The 18,955-nt window shown below is 35.7% G+C and overlaps 1 protein-coding gene across 1 annotated transcript in view; it reads right to left on the reverse strand.

The window, feature by feature from the left end:
• SLC10A7 (solute carrier family 10 member 7) overlaps positions 1-18,955 on the reverse strand; it is a 226,933-nt gene that overhangs the window by 134,864 nt on the left and 73,114 nt on the right. Inside the window, exon 5 of the mRNA XM_019661351.1 lies at positions 15,824-15,862. Coding sequence (XP_019516896.1) covers positions 15,824-15,862 — 39 coding nt within the window. The remainder of the gene's footprint in view (positions 1-15,823; positions 15,863-18,955) is intronic.

The raw sequence follows: 18,955 nt of genomic DNA on the forward strand, positions 1-18,955 counted from the left end.
CCAATAAAAATCCTTAAAAAAAAAATGTTTTGGCTGTGCACTAGAGTTTTTTCCTAATATTCCAAATAATCCTCTCAGTAAGTACAGCAGAATTGGAGATGATATTCATTTGACAATGCATCTGTATAGAGAGAGAGAACAATGAGCATTACAGGCACGATCCCCGACCTTGTTGGGCTGTATCCTCTCTCACTGTTAACAAGTAAAATGCTTAACAAGTAAAATGCTAGATACTTAACCAATTAGTTACAGCGGTTCTCAACCTTCCTAATGCTGCAACCCCTTAATACAGTTCCTCATGTTATGGTGACCCCCAACCATAACATTATTTTCGTTGCTACTCTGTAACTGTAATTTTGCTACTGTTATGAATCGTAATGTAAATATCTTTTTGTTTTCCGATGGTCTTTGGCAACCCCTGTGAAAAGGGTCATTCGACCCCCAAAGGGGTCGCAACCCACAGGTTGAGAACCGCTGAACTAGTATCTTAACAACAACAAAATCCCTGTCCAGCTGAGCATGAGTACGTGATTGACCTCAAATTTACTAGCGAAGATTGGAAGAGTATGTTGGGCTATTATCTGAAACACATGTATAAAATTAAGACCTAAAATATTAGACACCAAATTATACTAAGATAGAGAATTGCAAAAAATAGTTTGTCAGTTAAGCATCTCTCTTCTGTGATGTCGAAAAGAATTTTCTGCAGTGATGAAAATGTTCAACCTTCTTTATTGTCCAATACAGTAACCAGCAACCACCTGTGGTTATTGAATACCTGTAATGTGGCTAGTGAAACTGAGGAACTGTTTCATTTTAATTAAGTTATAAATAGCCACATGTGGCTTGTGGCTACCATATTCGTCCGTTCAGCTGTATAGATGATGCAAAATGGAAATAACTAGCATATCACCCCTGTCTCTGAACTTGGAAATAAAGGAAATGCAAACTCACTTTAAAACATTAGAAAGGTTTCAATGTCAGCAAGACTTCACTTTAAGGTCTGGTGGGTCAATAAAAGGGGAAACCAGTCAGCAGGGGACGCAGTGAGAAAGCACCTAAGAGCACCTATCTAAGTACCATCTAGGAAAGAAGATCGCTGGTCCAAGTGAGGGAACTGTCTGTTTCCAAGGGCAACACACCCTTGTTTCTGGAGCCAGACGCTTTCACTTACAGAAGCCTGATAGAATCAAGCTCGGGGATTATCTCCCTACCTCTCCTTCCTCTAATTCCATTCCCACCAAATCAACTTATTAAAATATCTTCTCATGTGAATGTAACCATGAGGAGAGACTGCATCAGTCCAAGTGTCTAAGAGTATCTCACAATTATTTTCCCGGCTGCTAATTTAAAAACATGGACAATTTGCTTTATGTATCATTATCTGTGAGTATGATTAGTGTGAGTCCATCCCTGCAAGATGGAGCCACAGAATCAGTTTCCAAAACGGGACAGTAGTAAATTTTCAAAGTATATGCAACCTATATCCCTGGCAATGAGGAGCTCAATATCTTAAAAATTGATGGTTGAGACAGACAAAGGAAAAAAAAAAGTCATATTACTGGAAATGATTCTGCGCAGGGGTGACATCAAGCCAAGCGAAGACGAAAGTCATGAAAAGAGGTCCCAGATCTTCAAGGTATCAAGAGTGATTTCCAGGAGAGAAAGAAGAACTTCCTTAAAAACTAAGTGACATCCAACACCTCCTTCTTTAAGGAAATAAACTTCCCCTTCTAGTTTGTAGTTTTAAAAACACATATCAAAATATGTATTTTAGGTGACCCACTACTACTTAAGAGTTCTCATATAGAAATGAGAGGCAACAACATCTGCAACTGAGATGCACAATGCTAGTTGAGAGTTTCATTAGTTTATGATATTTCTGTCACTAGAAAACCCTTAGGGATTATGGCACCAGGTTGACAGGATCTGAAAAAAAAGCCATGATGGAAATTTGTTTCAAGACGAAGCATTGCTTGTTGAGATTGCTTCCTAGGGAAGCAATTGCTTCCTGATGCTACTTTGCAAATATATCTTGAAAATTCATACAAAAGACCAACTGTATTCTGTTATAAGATGAAGTAGTCTTCCTAACCTAGATACTTTCTATGGCTACACACTTAAAGCTTTTTTTAAAAACCATTTGTCTGCATTAGTGGGAGTTTCCATTCAATATTTTTTAGAGCTGGAAATCTAAGCTTTTCACTTCAACAATTGTTTGGCTTGAAATTAGATAAGGATCCAAAATTCTAGAGACATTTAGGTACAGAATCAGTATTGAACCACCTGTGAGGGAAAATGCCAGTGAATTAAAGGCAAAAGGCAGGAAGCCTCCACATTTACATTTCTCTAGTGTTTTTTTATGATTCTTACTCATTTTTTCCTCTTCAATTTAAAGAGGAACAAGTAAATGAAGAAAAGAGAGAGCGTAACATGTAAATCTACTTTTTTTTTTTTGGTAAGCAAGAAATAACCTTTCCTGTTGCTGATTTTAATTATTAAAATGATTGAAAAGCTGTCCTGTTCAAAATATGTATACCTCAACAGTTACTGATAAGGATTTCTGAATGGCTTATTAGGCTGTTATAACAAATAGAGATGGCTCAAATGTATTTTTTAGGTTGCCATAAGAAAACGGAACCAACTGTCCCAATAAGAAATCATGTCTGATTAACTATACATCCCTTCTTTAATATTTTAAAATTCTGTCTTTTCTTCTTTATTTAGAAATATATGTCCTTCTCCAAAGCTCCTCCAGCCCATCACATCTTTATTATTTTCTATATTTTATCTAACAAATTTTAAATAATGATAGGACCAAAGACAAAGCAATATTCTGAATTATAAACCTACCAAACTCAAGTACAGAGGGCTGTAATGTGATGCTTCTCAAGAAGGAACTGCATTAGCTTTCATTTGCTGCCATATCATATTGCAAGTTCAAGTGATCTGTTTCCTCGTTATCACCTTGGATTTTTCTTTCCTTTACTTTTTTCTTTTTTTGGCCATCTCTATTTTATGCATACTTCTAATACCTCTCAGATATTGATTTGATCTAGTTTTTATATAACGTTGAATTGGTTCTTCGATTATTCAGACTTACTTCTGCTTGGCGTCTTCTCTAGGATACTGTACAGTTTCTTTTTCAGCATTGCCTAGATGTCAGCTCTCGCTTGTCAATTTTTTAAATTATATATTTCAAAAGTTGTTAAAGAAGAAACTTTAATGATGAAATACTTTTCTTTAGTACCAACGGTGCACCAATTCTCTACAATGCCATATAATGGCAATCACTTATTATATGCTCTTTTTAAAAATCTCCAACTCTTTCAATATAGAGGTATGGTAAAAAAAAATAATAATAATACAGTGAATGCTGCTTCAGAGTGAAAAGGCTGGGAGCTTCAATATGGGAAGCGGTGTGTCCAACCTTAGAAACAGGGTGTGACAAGTTTCAACTTGTTCAGTGCAGTCAGTTGGGTGTGAGCTGTGGTTGAGAGAAGGTGTGTTTTAAAGTGTGATGTAAATCATCCTCCATCACAACAATGCTCCGTGTCACACATCGCTTCTGGTATTTGGCAATTTTTGTCAAATAAAAACATTACTGTGTGTCCTCATCCACCTTATTCATTGGATCTGGCACTGTGTGACTTCTGGCTCTTCCCCAGAGTAAAAATGATTCAGGACATTGAGGCAGCCACGACAGTGCAACTAAAGACATTCACAAAAGAGAACTTCCAGAACTGCTTCAGAAAAGTGGCAAGAATGACAGGATAAGTGTATTCGAGGCAAGGGGCAGTAGTTAGATGTGAGAATGAGTTTCCACACCCATTTTAAATTAATATTGTGAATACAAAGCAATATAAATTTCTTATAGCTATAGGATATGTTTTACTGAGAATAAAACCTTATGTTTGAAAGTGTTACATATGCAAGAAAAACCTGGTGGATAAGCATGAAAGTGATCGCGATTGTTCACAAACTAACTCAACATATAATTATAATAATTAACATGCAAGATATTTTACAATCTCAGATATATGAAGAAGAGAGGTTAAAATAACATTGATTGAATGAATTCTCGTGATTCATTTCACAAGTATATTTTGAGTGTTTACCATGTGCTAGATACTACAGGTGTTGTGGATAGAGTGGTGAACTAAACCAAACCAAACAAATAGTTGCCTTCTTGGAGCATTGGGGAGACAGACAATAAACATAATAAATATAAATAAATAAATAAATAAATAAATGTCAGAAGGTAATATTCCAGAAAAAAATCAGGGTAAGATGACAGGCAGTGCTAGACATAGAGAAAAAGTCAGAATTTTAAACTAACTTGTTATAATCTATACTAACCAGTTATAATCTAGATAGAAAAAGTCATCACAAGACCTAAATAGCCATAAAAGAAAAGCTGGAGAAATTGCTTCAAAGGGCAAAGACTTTTGAGAGATGGATAGGATAAGAAAAGCATGAGAATAGTGCAAAGAAAGGGGTGGGAGCAGGAAAGTGCTCCACGTGTTGGAGGAGAAAGAGGACAAGAGTGAATCGACAGATAGAGCTGCACTGGCAGGATCCCTGAGTGGCCATTGAGGTGGTGGGCAGTTCAGAGGCACTGAAGACACTAGGAGCGACATATAAGACTAGTATGTGGAGACAGTTTATCTCACAACAACGTGTAGGATTCAAGAAAAAAGGTAAGATACACTGCTTTGGGTTGGAAATTACCAAAAGCACAATAATGCTAACAAACATTATTCCTCCTAAATGAATGGATAAATATAATAACATAAGCTTTCAAATGAAAACCTACAAACATTTTAGAAAATAATTACTTATAAGAGATTACCTGAATGATATAAAAACACCAAACCACAAATAATGACCACTAGACCAAGTCCTCTATTATCTGGAACTGTTACTAAGAGAGCTATTCACCTTAGTCCATAATCCTCCAGATAGACACATTTTACTGTTATTATAATTTGTGTGAATACTTGTAAATTAAATAGAGACCAAAATGAGGTTTCTACGATTTTCAATCACTCTTCTATGTACATCTCCATTTTATACTTCAAACAAATAATTTTATCTTAAGTAATTGTATTAATGTCATGTGTAATGTCCTACGATAGAGAAACATTTTTTAACAGTTATGAGTGCTGATCTAATTATTTTCAGGGATAAGCATATATACCACTATGTAGATATGAGATTAACCCTACCAAGCTGGACTTACATGGGAAAAACACCCAGTAAGGATAGCAACAACAGAAACTGACTTGAGCAAATGCTACCAGAATCAGGTAAGGTGCTTTCAAACTGTTATTTGTAATAATTGAACCTTCAAATAATGGGCTTTGCTTCTAAAAAAATAGATTAGATATATATTTTAACTTTAAAAACCAAAGGAAAATACATGTGAAATTTTGTCTGACATTGTGATGGGGACTTTCTAAGTATAAAGGCTATGGAAAATCCACAAAGGAAAAGATGGATACATTTGACAGACACAGGTCTTTACATTTCTACAACCATATGCAACCATGCAAAGTGATGAATCCCAATTCGTACATGGCACCATGTACAAATGTTAACTCAAAATGGATCACAGACCTCAAATTAAAAATAAAAACTATAAAAGTTCTAGAAGAAAACTTAAGAGAGAAATCGTGTGACCTGTGGGATAAACAAGGATTTCTTAGATAGGACATAAACAAAACATACAGATTAGGTTTCATCAAAATTTAAAATTTCTGCTCTTTGAAAGACACTGTTAAGAAGGTGAAAAGACAAGCCGCAGAGTGGGAGAGACTTGCAAAATATGTATCTGATAAATGACTGGTGTCCAAAACATCTTTAAAAATTCACAATTCAATTATAAGAAAACAAACCAATTAAAAAAAAATGAGCAAGATGTTTGAACAGACACTCCCCCAAGAAGATATACAGATGGCAAATAAGCACATAAAAAAAAGTCCAACATCATTAGACACTAGGGAAATAAAAGTTAAAGCTATGATATACCACTATATACCCGAACAGCTAAAATAAAAAATACTGCTAATACCAAGGGCTGGCCAGGCTACGGATTCCTCATACATTCCTGACGGGAGTGTAAAATGGTACAACCACTTTGAAAAATGGCTGGGTGGTTTCGATAATGTTAAACATATACTTAGGTTTGACTCAGCAATCCCACCCCTAGGTACTTACCCAAAAGAAATGAAAACATAGAAGTATGTCTACACAAAAACCTACACACAAATACCCACAGCAGCTTTATTTATTTATTTTTTATTTTTAGGGAGGGCACAACTCACAGTGGCCCATGAAGGGATCGAATTGGCAACCGTGGTGTTATCAGCACCACGCTCTAACCAACTGAGCTAACCGGTCATCCTCGCCCCTTCTCCAGCAGCTTTACTCCTCATCGCTAAGCACAGAAAGCAACTCAAAGTTCCTCAACTGGTAAATTGATAATACAGTACTATTTAGCAATAAAAGGAATGAGCTACTGATAAATACGTGCAACAGCACAGACGAACCATAAAAGCGTATGCTAAGTGAAGGAGGCCAGACTCAAAAGGCCACATACAGTGGGGTTACATTCACAGGACCTTCTAGGAAAGGCGAAGTACAGGGGCAGGAAAAAACTCAGTGGTTGCCAAGGGCTGGAGATGGGGGAGAGGACTGATAACAAACGGGCAAGAAGTAGCTTTCTGAGGGGATGGGAATATTCTTTATCTTGAGTGAGGTGGTCTTTAAGGGACTGTGTATACATTTGCCAAAACTGCACATCTAAAACAGGTGAATTTTCATGTATAAAATTGTACCACAATAAGTCTGACAAAGAAGTTTTAAACTTCTGTCAATCAAAAATCATCCCCTATCTGCCACACACACACAACAATTAAAAGGTTAAAGACAAAAGGAAAAATATTTGCAATATATGTAATAGAGTATTCATAGTCTCAATATAGGAAGACCTCTTTGAAACCAAAATCAACATCCCAATAAGAAAAATGAACAAAGTATATGAATAAATAATTTATAAGAATTTCAAATGGTCAATAAACAAATAATAAAAGATCAACTTCCCAATCGAAAAATTATAATTAAGATAAATTAACAGTTTATTAAAACATTTTTTAAAAACACTAGGCAGAGTTGGAGAGAATAAAAGAAAGGAAGTATGTCTGTACACTCTTGTTAGGAGAACAATTTGGTTCAGTATTTCTGGAGTGCAATTTAGCAATATCAAGAATCTTTTAAAAGTTCATAGCATTTTACCCAATTATTCCTCTTTTAGGAAGTTTTCCTAAACAGGATAATCTATAGGGAGGATCACAAATAATTATGCACAAAAATGTGTGGCAGTTTTTCTTTAACAATATGGTAAATGAATATGCACAACCCAAATGTCTATCAATGGGGAAATAACTAAATAAATAGCAATACATCCAAAAGAATATTACACGATTGATCCATTATATAAATAAAAATCAAGTTCTCAGAGTAAAAATTAGATATGAGGAAATGCTCACATATGTTGTTAAAGGGGAAAAAGCAGAAAACAAAGTTGTGTATACAAATTAATACCACGTTTGTAACTGTATGTACAAAATACACAGGGCATATACCAAAATGCTAACAGTAGTTATATCTAGCTCCATCTGTATTTATCAAAAGTTTTATAACAATCAGATATGACAATTATAATACATTTTAAGAAATTAATTGTAAACACAACGCTCATACAGAGTAAGTTATATATGGTAAGGTACTTTTCTAAGGCAGCTTTTGATGTACTAACATATGAATGTGGTAGCTGCTAAACTGCTTTTTCCAGACATCTAAGTTGGCAGGCACAAAAACTTAAATAAAACAGTTTTCTTTGGTGGTGCAATAAAAATGGGAGAATTTTACTTCATGGGGCCAAATCATCACCAGAGGAAGATTAAGAATCAGCTTGTCTGGTGAATCACACCGTGGAAAATGCCATTTAAATCCAGGAAGCATAAGCACCTTACTGCCAACAGTCATATATTATTCTTTGTTTTGTTTTGTTTTAGTTCTAGAACCTAGGAGGAAGTTCACAGATGTTTAATTAACAAAATTGATATAAGGTCAAACTGCAACATGCAGAGCTAAAAAAATAAAATTGATGTTTGATTTTTAAATTTCAGCCAAACCATCACCTGCCATTTCCAATAACACAGACCATTGTTTTTCAGATGTGCTGAATGTTTACTTGAAACCTGAGTCCGAGGTGGAGCTGAGATGTCTAACACTGCTTCCATCAGAGAGACTAGAAATTTAAGGGGACGTTCTTTTCGGTGGGCAGAATCCACAAGCTTACACAGTTTTTGCATCTCCACGCCCTCCTGCTTCTTTCCACATGTGCAGATTCATTCCGGAAAGGCAGTGGGTCTGAGGCATGAGGTACATATATTAACAATGGAAAATGATTGCCTCCTCCCCACGCCACCACCCTGCCATGGGATGTGACACTCTCATCTTAGGAATCTATAACGCAGATGAAGGCAGGGATCTTTATTGTTTGGCTCACCACACTATTACCCTAAGATCCCCCAAAGATTACCTTAATACATGAATCATGGTGAAACTTTAGTTCGGAGAAACAGAAGCAGAGAAATGAGAACCATCTACCACATTATCATCAGTTAGCAGTTAGTGGGTATCTCTTACTAAAAGCCATAAATTAAGCAGTTTTGTAGTTAGGTTGGATTCAAATTAGGAAATTTAGTCTGTTTTAAACAACTACTAGAATCCTGTTTCTTAGGAGGCCTTTACAAATATCCTGCACCCCACCCCACCCCCCTGCCCCGACACCTCCATTTATATTTATTTATTTTACTTAAATGGTTATAGGAGCAGGTACTTTTCTAGTTTCAGAATGATAACACTTAAAAAATTGATAAAAATTAAAATGAAAGTACGTGGCATTTGTTAAAGGGTAATAAAATAACTTCAGTCAATTGGGTAGTTCTACACCAGCAGATTTCTTTAAATAGTAATGAAATTATTGCTTCAAAAAAAATCCATCATTATTAAAATTAAAAAAAAAATAAGTTGCCTCAGCCTCCACCAAAATTAGATTTGTAAGTTGCTGGTCATTCTTATAATTAAATCTGTGTCACAAATTTGCAAGAAAAATGGTCACTGTGACTAATGCATTTACTTGCTACACAAGTTCTGTCAGACAGCATAGAGCATTATGCTGCTAAAATGGAGTAGGTAAGGATTCTATACATTTTTATTAAGCAACGAAGACCATTTTTTATTTACAACGACTGTACTTCACATGAGTTTGTTTTAGAAACAAATCCGAATGCAGCCATCACAGGGTTTTCCTTATGCAAGCATTATAGCATACGTTTCACTCCACAAACACACTGCTTTTCTGGATAAGTGTTATGTAGAAAATACTCTAAGGAAAGAACACCAAACATGCTCAGGTTGCCAGCATCCCTGATTCTAGGGGTGTCCTCATCTGAACTCCCCAAGTGGTTTTAATTCATCCTTTTGAGGAAGTGATTGAGGAATGATCTTAAGAGAACAGTGCTTCCTAAAATGTAAGAACAGTGCTGCCCCAAGCGGAAGTCAAAGCAAGATGACTTAAAAGACACATGAACAGAGAATTGGTGATTAAACTTACTGTTTTCAAGAAATCTTTTTCAACCCTTCAGACTGCAGGAAGGGGCCATTCTTAGTTTGGTGCTGGTGCTGACTTCACTTTTCATCATAAGGAGGGCAGGCATTGGACTCAGAGCCTTATGTAGGCAGCCGAGTTTACCTACAATTAATATTAACTTTTTTCCAATTGATTTAATTTCAGTTACCTTCTATGTGTAAGACTATTTTTTATTTATACTGTTGATATCATATTTTGCTTTAAAATAAATTTAAATTTAAAAAGTGAGTTTTATTTAACCTAATAATACAAATAATATGTTGACGTGGCAAAAGTCATAAAGGTGCCTATTCGGAAGACATTGCATTGAAGGCAGTTCCTGTCTTCCCTCTTCTTAAATCTTCTATTGTTATTTATTTTTTCATGGATTTACGTTTTGTGGAGTTGCTTCAAAATCCAGAAAAGTGCCTTGAATCTAATGGACTATGGGTGTTCATGTGTTAATTTTATATCCTATTTTCCTATTTAGCCACAGTGCTACATGGACTAGTGGTTATTTTTTAAAGAGAAAGTAGTCTGTTCGCAGCAATCCAGCTTTTATGATGATGTTCATTTGCCCAAAGAGGAGAGAAAATGAAATGCATACCCCAGTGACGGGTTCCACTTTATAAGGGTAGAAACCGGCTTCCTGTTGTCTGAACATAGTTTATAAGATATTTTCAAGCCTAAAATAGGTGATTTTAAATCCTGGTTTTATTGAATTCTTAACAGTAAAAGGGATGAGCTTCAAACGACATCCTATAAGAACGTACTGAGTACTGCTTAAAACTTCAGTTGTTTGTTCTGGCATTTAAGCTTAATGAAAGTAAAAACCTGTCGTATAAACAAGTCATGAGCTTTGGGGGGAAAAACCAAGAGCTCGACTGAATAATTTGGGTTGGTTAAGATTTTAAGCAAATTTAGGGAAAGAAAGCAGCACAGCATTCAGTATTATACAAAATGAGTATCCCATCAACATAAACTAAATTTTAAAAACTGACATCCTAGATTTAGGTGAAAGGAAAACCAAATTAACAATTGAGTCTTATCTGGAACCACCCTTAATCCTCTATGTTAGTATTTGGGGTTCTTGCCCTGATTTTTAAAAAGCAGTGTTGCCCATCCATCAATGAGTATGTTAATGTGCTTCCTCTCTGACGGTTCTAAGCGTGGCTGAGTATATTTTTGTACAAGAAAGGAAAAATAAAATAAGTTAACAAACATACACCCCAAGTTATTAAAACATGCCATTTGTGTTTGGGATTTCTTTCTTTCAGCAGCTACAACAGCATCAGTTAACTATTCAAATCTTTCTACAAAGCTGCAGCTACAACAGCATCAGTTAACTATTCAAATCTTTCTACAAAGCTGGGTAGTAATGGCAGACCAGCCAAAGCAAAGAGAGAAGACAGAAAAACAATCAGGAAAGGGCAGAAAAATATGTGCTGGCTGGTCCTTCAGCTAGAGGCAAGGAGCTACTTTACCCTTGGTCTGACATGAAAAGAAAATAAAGTTATTCATCTCAGAATAGCTTCTGGTTGCAGCAGTGACTGTTTAAAAAGAGAAAATTATGTAAAAGAAACCCATTTCTTATACATGGTGATGGAAGGAGAACTGACTCAGGGTGGTGAACACGCAATGTGATATATAGAGGATGTATTACAGAATTGTACACTTGAAACCTGTGTAACTTTACTAACCATTGTCACCCCCAATAAACTTTAAGAAAAAAAACAAACCACCATTTCTTAATACCTTAAATGAAGAGATTTAGAAAGTAAACAGTGTCTCTTACAGATGTTTTTTAGACTAGGTGTTCTGCATTCATGAAGATGACTTACCTTGGCTTATAACTCTTGGTGGCTGTTTCAGAAATCCTTACATTTATGTTGTCATGCATCGCTATGATGTTGTATAACATAGTATTAGAAACTCCATTTGGCACGATCAACTTTGTCACTCACCAGGGTTTTCCTTTAAGGTCAGGAGTTACCAAAAACAGTAAAATAGGCTAGGAGTCTAAAGAGAAAAAGTTCTACCTTTTCCTTTTAAATTTTAAACTATAATTCTTGAAGACATGGGAACACCAAATTCAGCCTCCAAACCAAAAATGCTAAAGGTCTAACAAATCAGATGACCCAAGTTTTTTTCAACACAGTTGAACCTTTCCAAATTAAAGAAAGGGCTTTTCAATTGAAAATTTTCAATAGTTGCTAATACCTATTTTTAAAAAAATCTTTCTTTTGATGAGGAAGTAACGTGAGGTGTTTGAACTTAAAATACATGGTTTTATATACATATATATACATATATATGTATATAAAAGTTTGGATAACAATTTCAGTTATTCAGGGTGGTTGACTATCAAATTTTATTAAGATCTCATCAAGGGAAATCTCAAAACACTTATTATGCTCCACAATTATTGTAAACTGAACAATTTAAATGAGAGGAGGAGATAATGACATTAACTTCTTAACATAAAGCAATCCTTTGTGGCATGATTTTAAAATATTCTCTTGGTCTGAAATGTATGTAAATTGAATTCATCTATCATTGGTTATTACCAGCCTAGCTACATTAAAATAAAAAAACAAAAGTTTTCTGTAACAATTAGTTTTTAAAAACACTGTGTTTTAATTAGGCCTGGGATGTTATTAAACTAGCTATAAATATGTACAGTATTTTTTTTTGGTATACCCAGGTGTCTGAAAAGCAACAAGAACGCCCTAGGAGTTCTTCCTTCAAAAATTCTTCTAATGAAAGCCTTTCATACAAAGTTTTAATGGAATCTGAAGTAGATATACTTTTCAGATTCCATTATGTAAATAAAAAGAAATGGCCACTCATAACCAGAGAATAATCACTGAATCAGTATATTTTAGCATTCATAGGAGTAAGTCAGAGATAACCAATTTCTTCATTTTATGGATGTCCATGGTCATACACACACAAAATTCATGGCAGAGCTTGGACAAAACCTAGATTAGTTATTTCTACCACATCATTTAAGCCTCCCATTTAATCCTCACCACACTGCATAATTTAGGTACTATTATTACCCATTTTATATATAGGGAGGTTATATGGCCAGGACAGCATTCAGTCAAGTAAGAATTCAAACCCAGTCTTACTCTAGAAACTATACTACTTCCCATAATCCGAAATTTTAAGGATAGGTGGATATTTTCCATTTATAAAGAAAATTCTCCCAAAACTCCAACAAGTACCGCCCTTTCAGAATAATAAAATGAAAATAAAACATGAAGGTTTTCATTTGGAATTTCCCCTCTAATATAAGTGCTTTTCCCAAACCCAACTCAAGTACCAACTTCTCCCTGAAGCCCTATATCATTCAACTGAGATTAATCTTTCTTCAAACTCTTGACAACTGCTGTACACTGCTCATATGCAGAAAATGCTAGCTGCCTCTTTAATGCCCATTATCTTTTGTCCTTAGTAGAAATTCAATTTTTAGCTCTTAGCAAATTGCCACATGTCCCAGCCTCTCCAGTGGTTAGGTATGATCACATGACTTGAATTCTGCAATAAGATATCACTGGAAGTACGGTGTTGAAATTCTAGGAATGCTGTTTAAAGAAAGTAGGCCTAGCTTTTAGGGGAGCTCTTTTGTCCTTTACATGTCTTTACCTTGCTATTCAGGTACCATTTTGGCTGGAGCTGCAACAGCTATCTTGGACCATGAGGCAACCTTGAGGAAGGGAGCTGCATGCTGGGAAGGAGCAGGGACAGATCGGTGTCTCGGTCCCTAGGGCGACGTCAAAGCCACCATATCATACTGGGACAGCCTCCCTCCAGATTTTACATAGCAGAGAAATAAGCCTCTATTGAGTATAAGCCACTATTATATATTTTTTTGTGTTAAATAAGCTGAACCTAATTCTAACTGGTTTAGTTCAGACTCATACATATTTCATAATTCAAGGTTTATTGTAACTATAATGGAGAAGGGGGAAAAAAAAGAAATAGAATTATTTCTTTTATAACACTGGAGCAAAACATCTCCAGTCATAATTTTCATTCTCAAAGCCTTTCTGGTAATTTTCAACTTCGGGAAAGAAAAAGGAGGAAAATGAAAGGGAAGTGAAAATGGGAAAAGACACTTGTGCCTGTCTGCCATTTCCTGTCCTCTCTTCTCCACCAGCTAAGTCCTACCACACACCTCAAGGCCCAGCTCACGAAACTGCCTATCTGACCTTGGAATTCAGCATACATATTGCCTCTGCCATTTGACGATCATACCTCCTCTAGTACCATCTTTTGTTTGACTTCTTAACTTTTACACTGCATTTCTTTTTCTATGTGTCATCTCCACAACCTAGTGGGACCCCAAGCCATATGTCTTTGCACCCCCAACAGCTACTAGAAAACTACCTCTGTATGGCAGGACATCAAGAAACACGTTTGATTGATTCATTGAATTAAGGTAAGATGAAAGATAAACAGAGGAAAACTGGAAGGCTAAGGCGTGAGAATGCACAATTTCTTAGAAGTGAAAGAGCATAATTAAAACCCTAAAGAACCCCCAGGATAAGTTTGACTTCACTGGACTTTATCAAAGAATTGGGCCGTGTAGAACAGATTTCCTGATATGTTTGTTGTTCATACAGTCAATGCAAAGCTTACACTATACCTGGTGAGCTTGTTCTCCAAATAAGGGATAGTGTATTTTGCTTCAGTTACTCAGACAATTGCCTCAACCTTATTTTCTCAGTTACCTTAGACATTTGATGGAGTAAGAGATCCAGCTTAGGAAACTCAGTTTTGATAGTGGATGTGCATGATTCCAAACCATACAACAAAAATTGACTTCGAGAAAGATCACATTTAACGTATTATTCTGTCAATTGTGACAAGGTACAGAAAATAATTCTTGGACACATGCAATAATGAATGACTTAACAAAATATTATTGAGTCTAAAATACGTAGCTCAAGAGGTCATTTTCATTAACTAGACTATTACCTCCCTTCTAAAACCCCATAATAATACAGTATCAGGAATAACATTACTACTTCTTTAAAAATAAGACATAGTCTAAACATATACTATTTTGCATTAGCTACATAATGAAAAGGTCTGTAACACTGGAACATTAAAAGTAGTGTAGCAGTATGTAGAATTAACACTATGTAACAATATGCTTAAAAGCTTCAACTACATTTAAATACATGCAATAATAAATGACATCAAAAACATTTTAAACAGAAGCAATTGATATTTTTCCTAGAGTCATGAGCCAGTTTATACCCCACTGATTCTATTCTAAATTATTTGTAAATTACTGTACTACCTATTCATTAATAAGTTATGTACCTAAAAATACAGTATTCTAATTTATTTTCATGAATTTAGCAACGTTTTAGGGAGAGTATAAATGAAAATATTCAATTAACAGAAAATTCAGTTTCTTTCTCAATCTTTCATAATACAAACCAAGGATTCGTTATGTCACCTATTTAAAAAATAATGATTAAACTATGATAACAGTTTTGTCCTTATAATTATATTTGTTCTACTTATGAAAATGGAACTATTTTTAATCTTTTGACATACAATTGATAGTTCACATGTCAAAATATATTGCAGTTTTTTCAAATTACTCATTAGCTATTTCCTCATTTCAATTTTTTTTTCAGATAGATTTCTCAGAAGTAGCCTAGACAGTAGCTTCTTTGACAGTGAAATGTACAAAATAAATGACATGTCAACAAGTAAATTAGCATTTCCTTTCTGACCAGCTGGGTCATGCTTCCTTTTCAAAATCCTCAGTCCCGTGATACAAAATAATAATAATCTAAAGGACCTCATTAAATGATCAATATATTGACATAACCTCTATAAGGAGACACATAGTGTTTTAATTGATTCCACAAATCCATTAAATGAAATATTAAACCCCAGCCTCCAAATTATATTGTAAGAGAGCGTTTTCTTTATTTGTTAACTAATTTTCTCCAGGTTATGGATAATGGCACATAAAATATTCAAGAACTTTTATATTTAACCAAAAAGTAGAAGAAGTCCAATTTCACTAAATCTTTCATATAAACAACATCACAACAAAAGTTATAATAGACAAGTTAAACCATGTTTACTCACCAAAAAACTTCCAAAGGCTGAATTAAATATTGCAGCTGCCTACAGAGAAAATAAATTGGGGGAAAAAAAACTTACTGAAAGTGAATACGAAAAGAAAAAGCAAAGATTATCATTCTCCCATCCCCCACTATTCAAAACCTTAAAACATTGACTCTATAATGCAAAGTTAGGTACTGCTTACAAAAATTGCCAGTGGCCTGGAGTGTACTAAGACAGATGAGCTTCAGCTTAGAAATTCATAAATAATGGGTCTCAAAAGCAAGCAGAAATGTCTTGCCATGAGATGCTCTGAACCTCAATGATAGTACCAAAGAATCACCCCCAATAGTAAATCGAAACCTTGTTGCTATTGATTTTGCTACAAGAGTTAAAACAATCAGAGGTTGATTTATTCATAAAAAAAAATCGTATTATTGGGAAAAGGAAAATCAGAATTGTAAAGCAAACATTAACTACTCTGTGTCAGGGAGCATATATCCTATGAGTTGCACCCACAAAGCGAGACCTGTGGCTCCTGTATACAACACACGTTAGAATTATGAACCATGTTGTTATTGCTATTCCATCCTAAGGCAGAAACAAGCAAGAAAAACTTCTATCTGGTGTTCAAAATTCAAAGAAGAGATATTTGACTTTGTGCTTACCTAAATATCCAGGGAATACACAGTAGCTGTTACGTAGCTTTGAACTTTAAATCAATCACTATATTCCATGAAGCTACATCTCAATCCTAAAAGCTTCTCACATCATTCAAAAAGGATAGAAACTTGTATAACATCCAATTTGATGAAAGGAAAGGAAGGGGGAAAAAAAAGGAAAAAATAATAAAAGGCAAAAGGAGGGGTCGAGAAAACCTATTGACATCTCCTGTAGATCCAGAGCAGAATTAAATTAATCACCATGGACATTAGCAGCCACATCGCAGTAAGAAGACGATGTCAGTTTTGCAAGTTTGAATAAAGTCCAAAGCCAAGCTCAGAGCTGGAGCTGAAAACGCTTTCTGCTCCAGAAGAGGATGCAACGAGAGTGCATAGGTAATGAGATCCTTGGCTCCAGAGAGCTTAGCTCTCCTAGTCAAGTTCATAATTAATTCAAAGCTTTGATAATTTCATTAGATTTCTCCTTTGCTGGCCGCATCAATAAAAGATGGCACCGGACCACAGCTCCTCTGTGGCATTAACACAGGCACAGGCACAGGCACAGACCAGGGAAACCTTTGCTTCCTGTCGGGGACAATGCATATGGTGCTCCATGTTGTACAGCAGCAGTGACAAAAAAAGATTCGGCTACATAAAACATCACAGACGACAACTGTAAGCTATAGCAATACAGTTAACATATTTTCCTGGAATTCCATTATGGATGATTGAGGGAAAAGTTTTATATGTTGAAAAAAAGAAGTAAAATGGTATAAAGAAATGAGCTGTGGTGAGATCAACAGGGAACGCTGCCCTCCTTTCTATAGAAAAGCACCTTCCCCACAAACAACGTTTATTTCCAGATCCTATTTTGTGCTTAATATAGATCAATCTCTCTTTTTGTAAAGAAATGAGCTCCTCGCTTCCAAATTTGTTTCTCTCCAGTACCTTTCACCAACCTTCTACTAGAAAACTAACCATTTGGCCTAGCATTAGGGAAAAAGAAGAAAGAAAAGAAACATGGATCATTGGAAGTAAAAAGGCTCAGAAGTCAAAGTAAAATAAATATCGACTACTACTCATCAGATCCCATCACACTACTCGCACTCCATCCAGTTCTCTTTTTTAACCCAAACACAAGCAGTATATTTCATGTGGATTGGCTGTGTTCCTGCACTTTTATAAAATGACAATCCTCCTGCGCAGTGAGCTCGGGCCATCACTGGGGAAATGGCTGGAGAGCCATGTACAACCAGACACTGCACCAAGCATCTAGGCTTCAATATCAATAGATAATTAAGCTAATAGTTAGCTCAATCCTGCATTTGTAGGATATGATGGAATTATGTTTTTCAGAGTTTCAAAGAGTGATGATAAATATTTAAAGAGCATTTAGTTGATACAGAAGAGACACGTATGTCGTCTGACTTAATGAGGCGTTCCCAGCTCCTGAGCATGATGTACGAGGCCCTCCATGAACAGGTCACCGTCTGGAGAGAGATCTCATTTCCTGCCTCAGATTTTATATTCTGACAACACTAAACAACTTTTAGGTCCCCAAACTCATCATGCTGTTTCTTCCCTCTTTGTTCCTTGGCCTGGAATGCCCTTTTCCCTTCCTCCACCATTGATCTTAGTGACTCAGCCTGGGCATCGTCCTTCCAAGAAGCTTTCAATCACCTCCTCCAACACACACACACACACACACACACACACACACACACACACACACACACACACACTCTCACATTTCTAGGTGGACTCAGTGTCCCCAGGCCTGCTGCCTTTGCATCCTGAGCATACATCTCTGCCACGGCACTTGCCACGCTATTGAAATGATCTGTCTACGTGCCTCCCTGTCCCACTAAAGTCTTCTAAGGAAGAAATCTGATGAAGTTCATCCTATATGTTTGTTATGAATTGCTGAAATAAGTATAATTGCCAGGAATGTCAAAAATCTACCTCTTCTACAAAATTACTCTGTGTGTTTGGCAGAATCCAAGGGCTGGCAGACACACACTGGATCTGACACCCGGCATCACAACCAGGCAATAGCAATGACAGATTTAGACGTTAACTCCCACCCAACATAAGCACGTCTTTCACAATATCTTGTTTCACTCCCCTTAACCTCCGTGTTATATTACAGTTATATAAATATGCTTAACATAAATCATGTTTTAAAATTTACCACTGCTCTATAGCAGTAGAGTTCATTAAATAAAATCTAGAATTACCAAGGAATGTGCTGCAGCCATTAAAAAGAGATCATTAAAAAGAAGTTAGTGTTGTTTCATTCTAAGGCACAAACACACAAGAAAATCAGCATGATCTGATTATACTGATATGAAGGCAGGCTGATATTTTAAGTGAAAAAGCAAGTTTCAAAACAGTGTGTATAATTTCTTCAGTGTTTTTTTTCCACACTACCACGCAATTCTCAGACACCAGCTGGGTGTCCTACAATTCAACTCAGTTCTGCCCCTATTTCCCT

The sequence above is a fragment of the Hipposideros armiger genome, unplaced genomic scaffold, assembly GCF_001890085.2.
Source record: "Hipposideros armiger isolate ML-2016 unplaced genomic scaffold, ASM189008v1 scaffold_346, whole genome shotgun sequence".
Classification (NCBI taxonomy): Eukaryota; Metazoa; Chordata; class Mammalia; order Chiroptera; family Hipposideridae; genus Hipposideros; species Hipposideros armiger.